The sequence below is a fragment of the Carya illinoinensis genome, chromosome 13 (assembly GCF_018687715.1).
Source record: "Carya illinoinensis cultivar Pawnee chromosome 13, C.illinoinensisPawnee_v1, whole genome shotgun sequence".
NCBI lineage: Eukaryota > Viridiplantae > Streptophyta > Magnoliopsida > Fagales > Juglandaceae > Carya > Carya illinoinensis.
In genome coordinates, this window is record NC_056764.1 from 2,928,166 (window position 1) to 2,945,708 (window position 17,543).

The window sequence follows — 17,543 nt, forward strand, 5'->3', positions numbered from 1 at the left end:
GTACCCGCCGCATACACGAGTCCACGTGGCATGTTTAATGAAACGGTGCGTCGCGTGACGTTGGAACCTTCCCTCGATTTTTCAGTCGTGTTGATCCCCTTGTGCTTTTCCAGACTCGGCCCCTTGTGCTTTTCCCCTTCTAGCTTTTAAAGGAGCAGCACACTTTTTCTTTGTGGGTTGTTGATTCTTACTGTCTCTTTGCTTTCCACTCTCCTCTTGTTGCTTGTGCAACTGCCCCCCAACTGAGACCTGATACTTCTGCTGCTGCCTCTCCCAAAAGGCTCTGCCGTTCAGTTTTCCAGTTTCCATTACCCAACACCACAAACCAAAGCCCTCCAAGTTGAAAAAAAATGAAAAAGAAAAAAGAAAACAACAAACCAGACTTAGAAGGCTAAGGCCAGCTCTATATTCAGCCTAACCCATCTCTTTGCCTCTCTCTTACTGTCTCTTTACACAGCTTTTGATACACCCAGAATGCCCCAACCAAACTGGAATTTTTTTTGTTGGTAAATAGTTTAATACTCCACTTGAACAAGCAAACCCAGGGAACTAGATACACCCAATTTCAAGAGGGATCTTCGGTGGGAAAATAGAAAATCGGTACCTACATTGTTCTTGCAAACAAACAAACTTGCAACAGACCCACTATATTGTTCTTGCCCACACGAAAATCGGTACCTAAACTTTACTTAAAGATTCGGAACTGCAACAGATCCACTACATTGTTCTTGCCCACATGAACAGAAAACTTGAACAATGTAGTGCCTTTTCGGAATCGACGGCAACGGCGACGTTAATGTGGTCTCAAAATGGGTTTTGGCGCTCGTGCAGTATATCAGAGGTTCTGGGTTTTTGGAAAGAGAAATGGGTTTCAAATCTCCTAAAATGAAAACGAATTCCGCTTCTTTTTTTTTTTTTTTTAAATATATATATGCCACGTCAACCGATTCCACAACAGGTACGCATCGCCGGATACCTGTAGCAGTGTTGCTTTTAAAAAATCTATATATATTTGGTCACTTGATGGTTACAAATGACTGTGCAAGTAAAATTGGAAAAGGAAAAGAAAAATCATAATGGTTACAGGCTATCAACTCAAGTCTCAAGATCCAAGCTGATGATTGCACAAATGAAGATCTGGGCCTGCCAAATCTTAAGGCAAGGTAGTCCCAAAGTACAACATCTCCTTCTGTTTATATATCCAACTTCTAGTAGTAAACTTGCCCCTATATATGCTGCTAAGGATGAGATAAAAATATATATTCAACGTGACATAGAGATCATATGAAAACAGAGTAACAAACCATACTTTTCCTCTGGCGACACATTATTGTAACTGCACATGCAGTCTCATCATCAACATCGTAATCGTCATACTTATCTCTATCCTCGATTACCGAATTTCCAGTCACTCTCCGATCCTGCTCTCTCTCTCTCTCTCTCTCTCTCTCTCTCTCTCTCTCTCTCTCTATATATATATATATATATACATATCGATACACACGCCCACACCATTGCAGCTCAACTTTTCATCACCATTATCACCTTGTCTATAAGAACCACTGTTTGCAACAATGGCAAAAAACCCAGTTAGAATTCTAGTCACCGGAGCAGCGGGTACACTTGTTTTCTCATTGCACGACTTTATTTTTCAATGTTTTATTTTTCTAAGCCGCTGAGAAAATGCATGAATTGGCAGAATTTGTTATTCCAGTTATTGTACGTTCTTCATTATGAAACTTCCTCTTAACCTAGTCTACCTCAACCATGTGGTCTGGTTGAGGTGGTTCGAATTGGTGTTTCGTTCAATGAAAGCATCAAAATTTAAAAGGTAGTTTTCTTATAATTTCCTTTAGTTGTCTTTGAGAACAAACATAAGCATGGGTTCTTTCCTTTGGATCGGGGAGACCTCTTATACTTCTACATCTCTTGTGGTGTTTGTATTGGTATCTGAATGCCTTGTTGTCCAGGTGTTCTTTAAGATTCCCTGTTTTCATTGATCATATAAAATACGTAAACGCATCATCTACAGATACGTCCAAAGATAAGGATTTGAGTAAAAATCAACCACGATCCACTTATGGATCAGTTTGTTATTGACAATATGGAGAATGTTGCATGGCTTCAGAAGGGTCTCGTTGTTTTGCTTTCTATTGCTTTCTTTTGGAAGCTTATTAGATATATGTGGAGCTTCCTAAAGACACAGAAGGATCCAGTACGAGTACTGGTCACTGGTACTGCAGGCATGCAAATCCATCCAATATACCTTGTGATTTATTTATTTTTTCTGTCCTTGCTGGAAATAAATTCATTCACTAATCTCATGGAACTCAATTCGAATTCAAATGGCATCTATCATCATATTTCCAATTTCAATACTTGAATCTAATTGAAATTTTAAGTTATTTTCTAATTTCGGCTGAATTTTGGAACCAATCATCTGAAATTTGATTCAGATCGATAAAACCTTAAAATGAATGTTTTCCCAATTTCAAATTTTAATTTCTCAAAAATTCGTGAAAACACGCTTAAGTGTAATTTGTTGGTTTTTATTCATTGATCTGGAAGTCTAATTGGTGTCAATTACCGATTGGTTAAGTTGGATTTATTGCTTGTATCCATTAACATGGCAGGAGTTATTTAGTTCTATCTTGTCCTCTAATTCATCTGAAATTTGTATTTGATCCACAACTTTCTGTGACGCGATTCCTCACACAGCTACTGACTTTCTATGTGTGAGCATTTATAACTGTATAAAGCATAGTTGGTGATTTCCTTCTTTTCTCCCAGACATGACAATAGTTCGTTTTGGTGTTTAGCTCAAAATTATTATTTTTCTCAACAGGCCAAATAGGCTATGCTATTGTTCCAATGATTGCAAGGGGAGTCATGTTAGGCCTTGATCAGTCAGTGATTCTGCACTTGCTTGATGTTGAACCTGCAGCTGAAGCCTTGAATGGGGTGAAAATGGAATTGATTGATGCTGCCTTTCCTCTTCTGAAAGGTAGGCCTCCTGACTTTGGTGGCTAATTCAAAGTGGATGGAACTATTGCCTCCAATGAGGTTTCTTATATTGTGTCATGAATGTGGTTCAACAGGTGTGGTTGCCACCACTGATGTTGTCGAAGCTTGTAAAGATGTCAACATTGCCGTTATGGTTGGTGGATTCCCACGAAAGGAAGGTATGGAAAGGAAGGATGTGATGTCTAAAAATGTGTCAATTTACAAGGCTCAAGCTGCAGCCTTAGAGCAGCATGCTGCTAAAGATTGCAAGGTGAGACACCCCATAGATTGCCTGCATGAAATTAGTTTATAGTTTAATTCTTCAGGTCATATATTACAAGCTCAAGAAAGGTGTCACACATATATTTCATTGGCTACTGGAATACCAATGCTGTAAAATTTGTGTTTTTGCATGTGCGCACCCTGTTCCTGAGTTTTAGATGTAAGATTAGTGTTTGTCCATGTGCACGTGCTTGAGTTTTAGATATATCATTTTATGTGTCATGATCCAAGAACATGGTAGTCACATACCCTGAGATCAGTTACTACTAGGACCCTATAATTGTTTATATAGCCCAGATCCTTTTATTATGTTACACCCTTGCTTTTCAGTAGATTTTTTCTATGGACGTCTTAAGCTGTTTTATTGTGTAGGTGCTAGTTGTTGCCAACCCGGCAAACACGAACGCACTCATCTTGAAAGAGTTTGCTCCTTCGATCCCAGAGAAAAACATCACGTGTCTTACTCGACTTGATCATAACAGAGCATTAGGCCAAATCTCTGAGAGGCTAAATGTTCAGGTTAGTGATGTCAAGAATGTAATCATCTGGGGCAATCACTCTTCAACTCAATATCCTGACGTCAACCATGCTACTGTCACCACCAGCAGTGGAGGGAAACGTGTCAGAGAACTTGTTGCTGATGATCATTGGTAGCTCCAAATTTCCAACTTGTTTACTTCTTGCTTCTTATTTGACATATTCAAACCCATTGGAGGTAGTTTGTTGTGGTGTAGAGTTATAGGAGTCCCTCCCAGTCAAGATTAGTGATTTATCATCTATGGAGACAGATGGCCCAGGGGAATCGGGGCTCTCCATCAATTGTCGTACTTTCTTTCAGGCAATGGTTTAGGGTGTCAATTGTTACCTACCTGCCCAAGTACCTAGGTTAATGGATCCCAGTTTGTGGGATCTAGGCGGCAATAATTTTTCATACTTGATGGTCTTGAAGTCAATTAGAATGTGATTTTGATATTGAGCAAGTCATTAAACTTGCTACTCTGTTGTCCCCCCAACCCCGACCTAGTTGCATTGATGGTGGGAAAAAAAAAAACTAGTCAAATTGACATTCTTCACATCCTCATGCATCCTTGTCTTCTATACACTTTTCTTCTCTAACAAATGTCCCTTTTTTTCACTTGCCATAGGTTAAATACAGACTTCATCGCCACCGTGCAGCAGCGTGGGGCAGCCATTATCAAAGCTCGGAAACTATCAAGTGCATTGTCTGCTGCAAGTGCAGCATGTGATCATATACGTGATTGGGTTCTTGGGACCCCAAAGGTTCATTTTTTCCTCATGCCAAAAAGCTTTGACCTTTTTGCTTCTATGTTGTGTACAAACGTTTGTAACCTTTTCTTTTTCCTTTTGGCCTTTATCATTTAGGGAACGTGGGTATCTATGGGAGTGTATTCTGATGGATCTTATGGGATCCAACCTGGCCTTATTTACTCTTTTCCTGTTACATGTGAGAAAGGACAATGGTCAATTGTGCAGGGTAAGTTCTCTGAGTCTACTTACTGATCCTGGAAGAGAAAAAAAGAACTGTCTTCAAAATATTGTAGATCTCATATCTCCTTTCCTTGATAGTTTGAACTGATCCCCAACTTCTAAAAGCTAAAATGCACAGACTATCTCCATCGACAACTTATATTCCAAAGTGTTTAGATGTATTGAGACTATCCCAGTACTCTCAGCATTTGAAGTTCTTTATGCAATGGCAGGACTCAAGATTGACGAGTTCTCAAGAAAAAAGATGGATGCAACAGCAAACGAACTCATGGAGGAGAAATCATTGGCCTATTCATGCCTTAAATGAAATGAACTAATCTGATCCCATTTGAATAATGGAGGAAACTCCACAAATCCATGAGAAATAAGGAATTCTAATTTCCATCTAGCTTTCTTATTTGTAACTTCTATCGTACATGACTTCTGTCAGTACTATATGCTTGGGAACAACCAGCAAAATAAGATGCCTCATTCTGATATTCATTAAATTTATCATCAATCGTTTAAAGTTTATATATTTTTTTAAAAAAATATCATAATGTGGAGTGAATGATGTGACTAAATTCTTGCTTCAAGAATTATATACGACTGGTCGTGCGATGTGTGGCTTTTGTGGAGTATCCTAAACGAGACCCTTTTTGCATTACTAATTGAAAAAAATTAAATATAAAGAAAAGAAAACAAAGATTAATATAAGCAAGAAGTAAAAATATCTTAGAGAATTCAAACTGCATATTATTTTTTTTAGTTTTTTTAAAATATATTTTAAATATAAATCACTAAAATTGTATATACTCAATATAAAAATGAAGAATGTAATTTTATATATCAAGAAGAACAAAATTTCTATTTCGAAAATTATATATCAAACAACTTCCCAACCCAACATAAGTAGAGAGTCCATCACTGATCAAAGCCCATTGCAGTAGCAATCCATTGTTCAAAAACATGGACCAAAAACCCGGTTTGCTAGCTTCGATTCGGTACTACCGCCTTTCCGCATGGCTGAAACATAGGGACGGCCTCGGAATCCTCCACCGATTCGCGATCCGGATTTCTTCAGTTCTTTCGCCGGAACTTCTTGCCGCTGAAATCGACTTTGAAGAAACTCTTCAGTACTTGTTTTGCAAATCGCATAAAAAAAAAAAAGGCACTTTATCTTTTCTCTCTTTCGGCTTATCAGACACTCAGGTCTGTTTCGTTTTTGTTTTTTCAGAATCCGAAAAAATGGATGAGACTATGAAGAATTTCCAGGAGAGCTTAACTGAGCTTGAATCTGAGGCTGAGCATCTTCTATTAGCCCGACACCAGGTAGATTTATCGAACTCACAAATTTCAGTTTTGACCGTTCCGTTTTTGGTTGCTTAGCAAGAGCCGGAATTGACTAAAAAATTAAGATTTTGATTTTAGTAACCATTTTATTTTTTCTATAATGCATCTGCGTTAAGTTTTCTTAAACCAAGATATGACCTTTTCTTTTCAGTAGCTTTCTTTCTGAGAATAAGCATAGCCACTCCTATCTCAAACGATAGAACTAAAAGGTGGAATTAAAATGCTGAAGGAAACACAAAACACATTCTGTGCCACCGAACACGAAATAAATCAAGTAATAGGAAGCCCACGACAAGAGGGAAAAAAGATGTAAAAATGAGGACACATAAAAAAGATAATACCTAACAGAACATAAGATTTATTGTGATATGGCAGTTGAGAAACAAAATTCCTCTGGTCCAATTATTTGGCTTGCTGGCGCTAATAATGGAGCAGGGCATCCTGGCCTCAGTGTGTGTGTGTGTTTATAAGATAGATAGGATTAGGTTCAACCTACACCATGTAAGAACTTCTCCTAGAAACCAATATATTGTCAAGCACATTGCTTATCGATTAGCCAAAGTTTCAACATAATCAGGTATTAAGAACTGCTGCATATTTAAAAAAATGTTTCAAAACTTTTCTTGTTTGAAAGGGAGAGAGAAACCGGGGAAAGAGAGAAAGGGGAGAGAGAGGGGGGGGGGGGGTGTTAACTCAAAATATACCAAAGAAGTGGGTTTAGATTGTCACACATATAATCCAATGGTTGACTGGGAGTAACGTTAATCTAATTGAAAGTTTTTGAGTGGTGTCATTAAAGAGTTATATCATTTGTTATTTGAACCCATATATGCAATTATTACGAGGCTTTATAAGCGAATGGAGAGTTACTGATTTTTTTAAGAGAATGTAGCTGGTCGAAAATGATAGGGTGAGGAATGGGAACAGGGAAGCGCTGACTGCATTGAGGAAGAGAGCTCGAACAACAAAGACTAGTGTTCCGTCTGCTTTTGAGTCGATTATGAAGGATATTGGGGGTCCTGAATCCAAGCCCTTGGTGAAGGAGGTGTGTGCCACATGTGGCAACTATGATTCCAATGAGCGCACGTGGATGATGTTCCCGGGGACTGATATCTTTGCTAGGATTCCGTTTCATGCTGCTCATACCATCTTAGAAAAAGGTTCTTCTCAAGTCTTTTTATTTAATATAGCTGTGTTAACATTGTTTTTTGATACTATCAAATACCATTATCTTTGACACATATCAAATGAGATGATTTACTAAGTTTTCTAGTATTGTAAGTTTTGGAGGAAATGCAAATTAATATACATCAGAATGAAATTTTGTTCTCTTTCTTCTTGATTGCGATTCTATGTCTATCTTTTTCATAATAGACATTATTTATGTATATATAATTATGCATAGATGTGTGTATGAATATGTAAACATGTTATATTCATAGATATGAACTTAACTGATGGCCCTTGTTCTCACTTACTATTATGACTTGCCAAGCTCTGTGTTATTGAAATCAAGTCGGAAGACTGTGTTGTGAAAAAAAAGATAACAATAAAGTGAAAAATAGTATGGAACGAGAAAACAATCACACACGACACAAGATCTACGTGGTTTGGCAAATTGCCTACATCCACAGGAGCTGCAGAGAATTTTATTATTGAGGAATCACACACTACAAAGATGGGGCAATCACTGTACGTCCACAATGTTCTACTATTCGGCCATATGATTTAATAATCATATATATAGTCAAACGGTGGAAAAAACTCTAGATTTGTATAAAATACATGTTCGCTCGAGTGGCGTGTTGAGCGCGCGTCGAGCAAACTTCCTTCCTGCATCCGCTCGAGCTAACTATCGAGTTGACATTGAGCGTTCAACCTGCCTAACTTCGCTTGAGCGGCCAATGCCTCCGCTCGAGCCGTGTGGACCAGACTCCACAATACTCAACAATTCTCCCACTTGGAGACTGGTACACTCGCTGTATCGCCATTTTCCTCAAAAATGATATCCTCCATCTCTGCAACTCACTGTCCCTGTCTTCATGTTAGAAGACCAACTGAAGTTGCGCACAACTTCAGTTTCTCAAGTGTAACACCCTTTGTCAACATATCAGCAGGGTTCTTGCTTCCACAAATCTTCTCAAGTAACAATTGTCTGTCATCTAACAATGATCGTATGAAGTGATACCTGATCTGAATGTGCTTGGTCCTAGAATGAAATGCTGGATTCTTGGCAAGGAATATGGCACTCTGATTATCACTATAGAGAGTGCTTTTCTAATTCTTTTTACCCAATTCCTCCAAGAAGCCCTATAGCCATATCATCTCCTTTACAACATCTGATACTGCAATATACTCAGCTTCTATAGTAGATAAAGAAACTGTTTTCTGTATATTAGAACCCCATGACACTGCAGTACCACCAAGTGTATAAACAAAGCCCGTGGTACTCTTTCTGTTATCAATATTTCTAGCTAAATTAGCATCAACATAGCCCTGCACCTCCAAGCTCTCTCCAGAGAAACACAAACAGGTTTCTGAGGAGCCCTTTAGGTACCTCAGAATCCATTTCACTGCTTCCCAATGTTGTTTTCCTGGATTACTCATGTATCTACTCACAACTCCCACTGCATAGGCAATATCCGATCTTGTGCAAACCATAGCATACATAAGTGAACCAATGGCTGAGGCATAAGGAACTTTACTCATGTAATCTTATTCCTCCCTCTGACTCTGGTGACTGATTCTTGTTGAGTCTGAAGTGACTATCCAAGGGTGTGACAACTGATTTGGCTTTGTCCATATTGAACCTGCTAAGTACCTTTTTCACATACTCAGCTTGTAAGAGTCTCAATGTACCTCTGACTTTATCTCTAACAATTCTCATGCCAAGGATTTGTTTTGCAGCTCCCAAATCCTTCATTGCAAATCGATTTGACATCTGTTTCTTCAGATTATTGATCTTATCAATATTAACCCCTGCAATAAGCATGTCATCCACATACAATAGAATAATGTAAGAATTTTCAAAGTGCCTGACATAGCAACAATGATCTGCCTGACATCTGATGTACCTTGCACTGTGCATGAAATTATCAAATTTCTTGTACTACTATCTACGAGCTTAGTTCAGGCCATACAAGCTTTTCTTCAATCTACAAACTAAACATTCATTTCCCTGTACCGCAAACCCCTCAGGCTGGTGCATGTAGATGTCTTCTTCAACGTCTCCAAGAAGAAAAGCTGTCTTCACATCTAACTGCTCAAGAAATAAATTTTCAGTGGCAACCATCGCCAGTACCATCCTGATGGTTGTGATCTTCACCACAGGAGAAAAGATCTCAGAGTAATCAATACACTGCTTCTGCTGAAAACCTTTTACAACAAGTCTGGCCTTGTACCTCTTACTGCAATCATGCTCAGTTTTCATCCGGTACACCCACTTGTTGTGTAATGCCTTCTTCCCTGATGGAAGTTCTGTCAACTCCCATGTCTGATTTCCTAACAGGGAATCCATCTCATCTTTCATGGCCAACTCCCGCTTGCTAGAATTTTCATCTTGCAAGGTTTCTTCATAACTTTGCGGTTCTTCACCATCTGTCAACAAAATGTAATTTAAAGTAGGTGAGAAACACTGTGGATGACATATAGTCCTAACTGACCTGCGAACTGCAGCTGTAGGAGTGGACGGCTTTGAAACTGACTGCGGAATAATAGGAATGGGTGCACTGGACCCACTCTCCCTGTCACTCACATCTCTACACTGCACCGTGACCTCTGGTAGGTCATCCAATTTTACAAATTCAGACTCCTGAGGAGCTACTATAGAAGTTGTATTAGGCTTATCCTTGTACATAATTTTCTCATTGAAAATCACATTCCTGATTCTTATGATCTTCTAACCATGGTCATCTCAGAAACGATATTCAAGTGCCTCGTCTTCATAGCCAATGAAATAACATTTCTTTGACTTAGTTTCAAGTTTACTACGAGCATTAGAATCAATAAGCACATAAGAAAGACAACCAAAAGTTTTAAGGTGAGAAAATTTGACCTCTTTCCCGCTCCAAACCTCCTCAGGCAATCCACAATTTAGTGGAACTAATGGCCCTCTGTTTATCAAGTAAACGGCAGTGCTGACTGCATCTGCCCAGAAAGTGGGTGGTAGTCCAACGTGCAACTTCATGCTTCTAGCACGCTCATTAATGATTCTGTTCATACGCTCAGCAACTCTATTTTGCTGTAGTGTCCCAGGAATGGTCTTCTTCATTCTGATACCCAGAGTTGCACAATACTCCTTGAACCCACTATCAACATACTCATCACCATTGTCAGATCTTGAACATTTCAGTTTCAAGCCTGTCTCTGTCTCAACCATGGCTTTCCAAATTTTGAACACATTAAATACATAAGATTTATGCTTCAAAAAATAAATCCATACCTTCCTATTATGGTCATCAATGAACGTGACATAGTAACGAGAACCTCCAAGAGATGCCACTGGGGAAGGATCCCACATATCTGTGTGCACTAGATCCAGTCTTCCTATCTTAGGCGTTTTGCCACTTTTCAAGAAGCTGACCTTCTTTTATTTTCCTATAACACAACTCTCACACATACTAAGATCAACTGACTTAAGTTCTGGTAGCTTGCCTCTAGACAAAAGTTCTTTCATACTCTTCTAACTCATATGGCCAAGCCTGCAATGCCACAAATCTGATGTGCTCTCTGCAACGGTAGTAGCAATAGTGTCAATCAAACCAATAGTCATATATAGTGTATCAGTTTTCTTACCCCGAGCTAGTACCAATGCCCTTTTTGTGACCTTCCAGGTGCTATCTGAGAACACCACTGAATGACCACATTCATCGAGCTACCCAACAGAAATGAGGTTCTTCTTCAACTCATAAATGTGCCTGACCTTTTGCAAGATCCATTTGTTCTTGCTAGGGAGTCCAATATTAATGTCTCTTATCTCCACTACGTTTAAAGCCTCTCCATCAGCCAAATACACTTTCCCAGAATCACCTGCAACTTAGTTCCGCATTAGCTCCCGGTGAAAAAATATATGGAAGGAAGCCCCTGAATCCAGTATCCAGTCATCAACTAGACTATGAACTGCAATAAATAGTGCATCATGTAGTTCTTCAGTTACCACATTAGCACTATCATTCTCGGTCTTCCTAGGATTTTTGCAGTTCTTCTTTATGTGGCCAGCTTTGCCACAATTCGAGCAAGTCGCCTGCGACTTGCTCTTGCCCCTGTATTTTGATTTGACCTTCCTCTGTTTGAGTTCTTGTCTTGTGATCTCTCTCGAGAATCAACATTTAGAGTTGAACTCAAACTCAAGGTCTCGCGTGAATCTTTCCTGTGCACCTCCTCAGCCAAAATCAAATCACGAATTCCATCATATTTCAATTTAGATTTACCAGCAGAATTACTGCCAGTCATTCTCATGACTTTCCAACTATTTGGTTAGGGGTGTGCATCCGGATCCGGATCCGGATATCCGGTCAAAACCGGATCCGGATCCGGATTTTTAAATCCGGGCGGTTATCCGCCCGGATTGAATCCGGACTCAATCCGGGCGGATAACCGGATTCAATCCGGATATCCGGTTTGTAACCGGATATCCGGCATTTTTTTTTTTTTTTGGTCGTGAATCCCCCTCTTCCCAGGTTCTGTTGAGCCAGGGTTTCAGTTTTGGGGCATCAATCGGCCGGATTTATGTTTGCAGATTTTGGAGGTGGTGCGGGTGGTGAGTTCGACTCCGACGATTAACAGCCAGGGTTCCGATCCTTTTGCCACCCACCCAGTCGATTTCGGCATCGTTCAAGGGCTTCACTGGAAAGATCTGGAAAATTCTTGTTCATAATTTGACAACCCAAACAGATCTTTCTTACCACCCTGTAATAGAGCAGAGGAAACAGTCCCCTCGGCCTCTAAACTTGCATTGCTACACATGAAGTAGCATAATGACATAATCAACATCTTGAATCCGAAGCAATCACTAGAAATCGACTATAAAAATAGACTCTTTTCTTCTTCTTTTTCAGATCTTCTTAGCCTTGGACTAAATTTGGGATGCCTAACAACAAGGTAGTTCAGGAAAAACTTGGATCGAATGCCCACCATGTCCCGGCCTCCCAGGCAAGCCAACAGAGCACATAAACACCGAAGTTTGCTTCAGTACCCTCACCCTCCACAGCGACCCGTTCCACCGGAAAGCCCACTACGATTTGCGTCTCTGGCATACCCGCCCCGACTCTAGGTAAATCACCGGAAAGCCCACTTCATGCTTCAGCTATACAATTTGTTAGATGAAACTCCCGTCGCCGTCGAAATTGCTCAGTTTAAACTTAGGGTTCTTTCAGCGATTCAAGATGCGTTGAGGTTCTACTCGGCCTTGTTCGAATCGCTGGAGCCCAACTTGACCCGAGACTCCCCCGAGAGGCTCCAAGTGGAGAGACACTTACTTGGCCGTTGAATCGCAGGTGTAAATTTGGAGCTGAGGAGCCTGGAAGCAGCAAGAGAGAACGAATGGAGGACAGAGCAGTGGAGCGAGAAACGACGTTGTTTTCAGGGAAAAATAAATAAATAAGCGGGTGTATAACCGGTTACGGATTACCGGGTTATAAAACCGGATCCGTAACCGGGTCCGGATTTATTATAACCGCCCGGATATAATCCGGGCGGATAACCGCCCGGATTCATCCGGATCCGGATTTCCGGACCGGATCCGGAAAAAATCCGGTCCGGATGCACACCCCTATATTTGGTAGTGAAGCCAATAGTATCAGTGCACATATCTCATCATCAAATTCAATTTCAACAGACGACAATTGTTTTTTGATAGTATTAAAATCATTTGGATGTTGTGCAACAGATGTATCATCTGCCATCTTCAAATTGAATAATTTTTTCATCAAATGTACCTTATTATTCGCTGACGGCTTTTCATACATACCTGACAAAGCCGCCATGAGATCCGCAGTCGTCTTCTCCTTGATAACGTTGTGTGCAACGGATCTCGACAGGGTTAATCGAATAACTCCTAGATCCTGTCGATCCAACAGGTTCCAATTCGCATCATCCATATTTTCCGGTCGCTTTCCCAATAGTGGAAGATGAAGTTTCTTCCCATAGAGGTAGTCCTCTATTTGCATCCTCCAGTATCCAAAATCCGTTCCATCAAACTTCTTGATCCCCAATGCTTTCACTTCATCTCCAGCCATCGTTTTTCCTTAGACCCGAACCTTAGCTCTTAATACCAATTGTTGTGAAAAAAACGATGACAATAAAGTGAAAATTAATATGGAACGAGAAAACAATCACACACGCCACAAGATTTACGTGGTTCGGCAAATTGCTTACATCCACGGGAGCTGCAGATGATTTTATTATTGAAGAATTACACACTACAAAGATGGGGCGATCACTATACGTCCATAGTGTTCTACTATTCGACCATATGATTTAATAATCATATATATAGTCAAACGGTAGAAAAAACCCTAGATCTGTATAAAATACATGTTCGCTCGAGTGGCGTGTCGAGCGCGCGTCGAGCGAACTTCCTCCCTGCATCCGCTCGAGCTCACTGTCGAGCTGACATCGAGCGTTCAACTCTGTCTGACTTCGCTCGAGCGGCCAATGTCTCCGCTCAAGCCGTGTGGAAAAGACTCCACAATACTCAACAGACTGCACCATAACTCCTTCAAGCTTCATACACTAAATAAGTTTTGGATTCCTCCATCTTGGAAACGGTTATGACAATGGGAGGCAAATGGCTTTCTTCAGAAAAGAAACCAGAACAAAATGAAACTGGATTTAATAGGGGAAGTACTCTTTCAGTGCAACTACCCTGGAGAGAGAGAATTACCTAGCAGTTAGGGAAAGATCTTTTATTTAAGGCTTCCCCACCATATATTGGAATAATTATATTCTTGAGATGACCAATTTGATATTAGACCCAGATGCAAAATGAAATCCCTGATTTTGAAATCTACTTATCCCAAGAAAAAAAAAAAAAAATCCTGAATTGGAATCAGAGGGGAGGAATTTAACCTATATTTCTGAGACCAAGAACTTTGAGTAGCATAGTTTTGGGTCTCAACCATTAGGACAAATTTGAAAACTGACGACATGAGTTAGGTGATGCCTATTTTCTCAGACAAAACTATGTCGTTAAATAGAAGACTAGTGCAATTTCCTTTCTTTCTGTGAATTATCCCTATCACCCTAATATTTTTTTTTTTATATCCTTGGGTGTCCGAGCCAACTTACGCGCACCTCAACTAATCCCACGGGGCCCTGAAGTTAACAGCCAGCTAAACCTCCAGTGGCCCTGAGGGGACTCGAACTAGTGATCATTGGGGAACAAACCCAAGGCCTGACCAATTGAGCTACCCCTCAGGGTTATCCCTATCACCCTAATATTACTTATCAAAAAAAAGAATTATCCCTATTACCCAATCCTAAGATTCTATAGTTGCACAACTACCTCCATTGTAGGCTTAGATAACAAAAAGGTCTGTAGCATGATACACATCAGCAATCAGCAAGGGGAAACTTATGTCAGGCCTCAGGATATATGTTGATCCTAACAAAAAGGTTTTTCAAACAAAAAAAATATAGGAATATTATGTGGTTACTTTGATATTTGTAAGGTATAAAAGTTCACCCTAAAAGAGTTTAAATATATATATTTTTGTAAAAAAGAAAACCTTTATATGCTTATCTTCACAATCCTACTCTGAAGAAAATTGTTCGAGGTGTGTCACTATGTGTCATAATAGAGTATCAGTGTTAGAATCCGCTATTTTTCCACATATATAATGTGTTCAAGAAGTATTGGATACATATCTTGGGCATCCTTGAAGTGTCAGTGCTATGGGTATGCAACTAATGTAGCTCCCTCGTAGGAAAAGTACACCCGAAAAGAGTGGATTCTAGATAATGGCTCAATTTTGAAAGTTTCATAGGAAGGCTTTGCACTGAAGTCATGGGTCGTCATTGGTCCAGCGCTTCAGGAGGCTTGCTGCAAACATCATCCAGGAGGCTGGACCATGACAAGGGATACAGGACAACAATTTAAAAGTAAAGAGTTCCTGAAAGAAGCGATTCTCCTTGTTCTTTGTCACTCGAAATCTTTCGAGTGATTGCTTCATGAGGAATCAAATTAATTTCTATGTAATGGTTTATTTTCTTGCTTGGATTATACGGTGAACTTGTGCTCACCACCAAAGCATTAATTAAATGCACGCAAGCACCAAAGCTAAACCTTTGTCCCAGACCATTTGGAAGCATTCAAAGCTAAACATTGATGCGGCTGAAATAGTTTTGAACTTGATAGTCACTACTTTCAAGCAAAATGATCCTTCATTTTATCTTGTATTATTTTCTTCATTTTCGATTAGGAATATTGATTATTTGGTTTTGTCCTTGTAGATCAAGCACAACTTGACTTTGATGGGAAACAACTACAGAGCTACGTGAAGGAGAAGTCCCTTTTGATTTCAGAAATGGGTGCCCTTGCTGATACGATCAGTCCAGGTGTACTCAAATCTATCGTAACCCTATCAGACAAACCAAAATAAGTGTTCTTGAGGGAGTTAGTCTATCTATGGTTGTAATGTCACCTCAAGCCCTCCATTGAGGAGAAAAAATGGAACTTTCATCTCCTTTCCTTCTGGCTCACAATTTTAATGCTCTCATTTAACTGTTGTAAATAATGTATGGAATAGTTTTGCAACATTTTCTTATAATATTTGCTGCTCATGGGGGTTCCCAGTTACGGCATTTGACTCCATATAAAAAGTACTAATTACGATGCCAAAGCTAGAAGAATTTTATTTTTGTAACATCTTAATCTTTGTAGTTATACTTATTGGTGAACACATGATTCTGAGTGATCAACGTCACTTTGCATTACCAACTTTCTTAATGTGTGGACATCTAGTTGAACTCTTGGATGAGTATTCCACATTATAATACATGGGACCATGTCCCCATGTTTAGATTTGGTGGTGATAGTCTCCTTCTAAAGTATTATGGTATGTGATTCAATAACAACAACGATAATAGCTTTTGACTTGTTTCTTTTCCTTTCTGTTCACTATATCACTACCTCCACGAAATCCTATGTCTAATTGTGATATATTATCATACAGCCACAAACGGTATTGGTTTTTCTTTTTCGTTTAGTTAGTTCAACTATATATGCTTTCTTTCTCCCTACTCAATTGAAATGTTAGAAAATTTTGGCATCAGGTTTTGGGACCATGTAGTTTTATACTTTTCCCAGAATTGTGGAAGTTTCGTGGGGACTTCACGAAAGGTTATACATATGTATCTCCACTTGTTGGTTCTTGGACTTTGTGGTCCCCTTAAATGCAAAGGTTTCCAATTGGTCTGGCTGGCCTGATGGGAAACTTCCCTTTCTATTTGCACTCTTATTTCCTCTTTGTTTTACCCTCTTTCACTTTTGGTTTTTACCGTTATTGATTGTGCCTCGAGCTAGCAAGGAGGAGGTACTGAATACACAATACTTGGTGGCTGGCTTTTTTCTGTGCATTTGCCGTAGTTTGGTTCGCTTTGAATCCCAAATATTCTTTAAATGATTACATTAGTTGTCTCTGTTCTCTACCTGTACCTTACAATGCCATAGATGATGACTGGTTTATGTAAAAATATAACAGGAAATGGATAGTTATTCCTGTCGACTTCGATTGGTGTTATTCACCGAGTATTTCCCTTTTGAAACTGTGGCCAGAGCAAGGAAGGTGTTGAATATAACACTTGTCAGTGGGGGTGGGTAAAGTTTAGTTGTTTGCACTTTGCACATTACACAGAAACCGGAAGGAAAAATCTCGTGTTTTTGAGCTTATGCGCATCATGTGAATAAATTAATAGAAATTGAAAAAAATTATAAAAATTTTATATGCAGTTATTTTGTATTTTTTTTTTCTTTTTTGAGTGAGTGAAAGGTGGAATAAAACTACTTGTGCATAGGTATGTTAGTATATACCACTCAGAGAGCCGACAAATTAAAGGGACTAAATGAGAAAAGAGAGATATAAAGTAACAAAAAGCTGTTTGGAAACAGAACAAAATTGGGAAGGAAAGACAGACAAACTGGCACCAACCAGGAAAGACATACCCTATTCCACTTCCGATGGCTGATGGTGCAATTCCAACAAGTAGTAGGATGCTAACCAGATGGGGGGACTTGACATTTAAGTTAGTGGGTGTGTCCAACTTTTCTGGCAAGCAAAATTGGTTGCAGTTGAAAGTGGCCCAAACCTTTCTTAGGATAAAGACAAAACAAATTAACTTCACACATGCCTGGCCGAGCAAATAATACAATAAAATCATTTCCTTTATTAATTATTGAATGTTTGTACAGTAAAAAGGCT

At 39.5% G+C, this 17,543-nt stretch overlaps 2 protein-coding genes across 4 annotated transcripts; both read left to right on the forward strand.

Moving 5' to 3' along the window:
* Positions 1 to 1,445: 1,445 nt before the first annotated feature.
* LOC122292290 (malate dehydrogenase-like) lies at positions 1,446 to 5,282 on the forward strand. Of its 3 annotated transcripts, none has more exons than XM_043100544.1 (7): positions 1,446 to 1,617; positions 2,846 to 3,004; positions 3,099 to 3,274; positions 3,658 to 3,935; positions 4,431 to 4,566; positions 4,669 to 4,780; positions 5,007 to 5,282. In XM_043100544.1, the coding sequence occupies exons 1-7, from the start codon at positions 1,575 to 1,577 to the stop codon at positions 5,099 to 5,101; spliced, it is 999 nt and encodes a 332-aa protein (XP_042956478.1). In that variant the 5' UTR covers positions 1,446 to 1,574; the 3' UTR covers positions 5,102 to 5,282. The 3 variants fall into 3 exon arrangements, with proteins under 3 accessions (XP_042956478.1, XP_042956477.1, XP_042956476.1); XM_043100543.1 differs by lacking the exon at positions 1,446 to 1,617 and adding an exon at positions 2,024 to 2,234; XM_043100542.1 differs by lacking the exon at positions 1,446 to 1,617 and adding an exon at positions 2,025 to 2,243.
* A 427-nt stretch (positions 5,283 to 5,709) lies between these two features.
* LOC122292291 lies at positions 5,710 to 16,059 on the forward strand. Its single transcript, XM_043100546.1, has 4 exons — positions 5,710 to 5,909; positions 6,011 to 6,105; positions 7,019 to 7,286; positions 15,577 to 16,059. The coding sequence occupies exons 2-4, from the start codon at positions 6,022 to 6,024 to the stop codon at positions 15,723 to 15,725; spliced, it is 501 nt and encodes a 166-aa protein (XP_042956480.1). The 5' UTR covers positions 5,710 to 5,909; positions 6,011 to 6,021; the 3' UTR covers positions 15,726 to 16,059.
* Positions 16,060 to 17,543: the final 1,484 nt, after the last annotated feature.

Bases quoted from the DNA above. Each gene is read 5' to 3' on its own strand.
- LOC122292291 (XM_043100546.1), top strand. From the start codon at position 6,022: ATGGATGAGACTATGAAGAATTTCCAGGAGAGCTTAACTGAGCTTGAA. The intron at 6,106-7,018 runs GTAGATTTATCG...AAGAGAATGTAG, and splicing joins TTCTATTAGCCCGACACCAG to CTGGTCGAAAATGATAGGGT. The intron at 7,287-15,576 runs GTTCTTCTCAAG...TTGTCCTTGTAG, and splicing joins TCATACCATCTTAGAAAAAG to ATCAAGCACAACTTGACTTT.
- LOC122292290 (XM_043100542.1), top strand. From the start codon at position 2,081: ATGGATCAGTTTGTTATTGACAATATGGAGAATGTTGCATGGCTTCAG. The intron at 3,005-3,098 runs GTAGGCCTCCTG...GTGGTTCAACAG, and splicing joins TGCCTTTCCTCTTCTGAAAG to GTGTGGTTGCCACCACTGAT. The intron at 4,567-4,668 runs GTTCATTTTTTC...TTTATCATTTAG, and splicing joins GGGTTCTTGGGACCCCAAAG to GGAACGTGGGTATCTATGGG.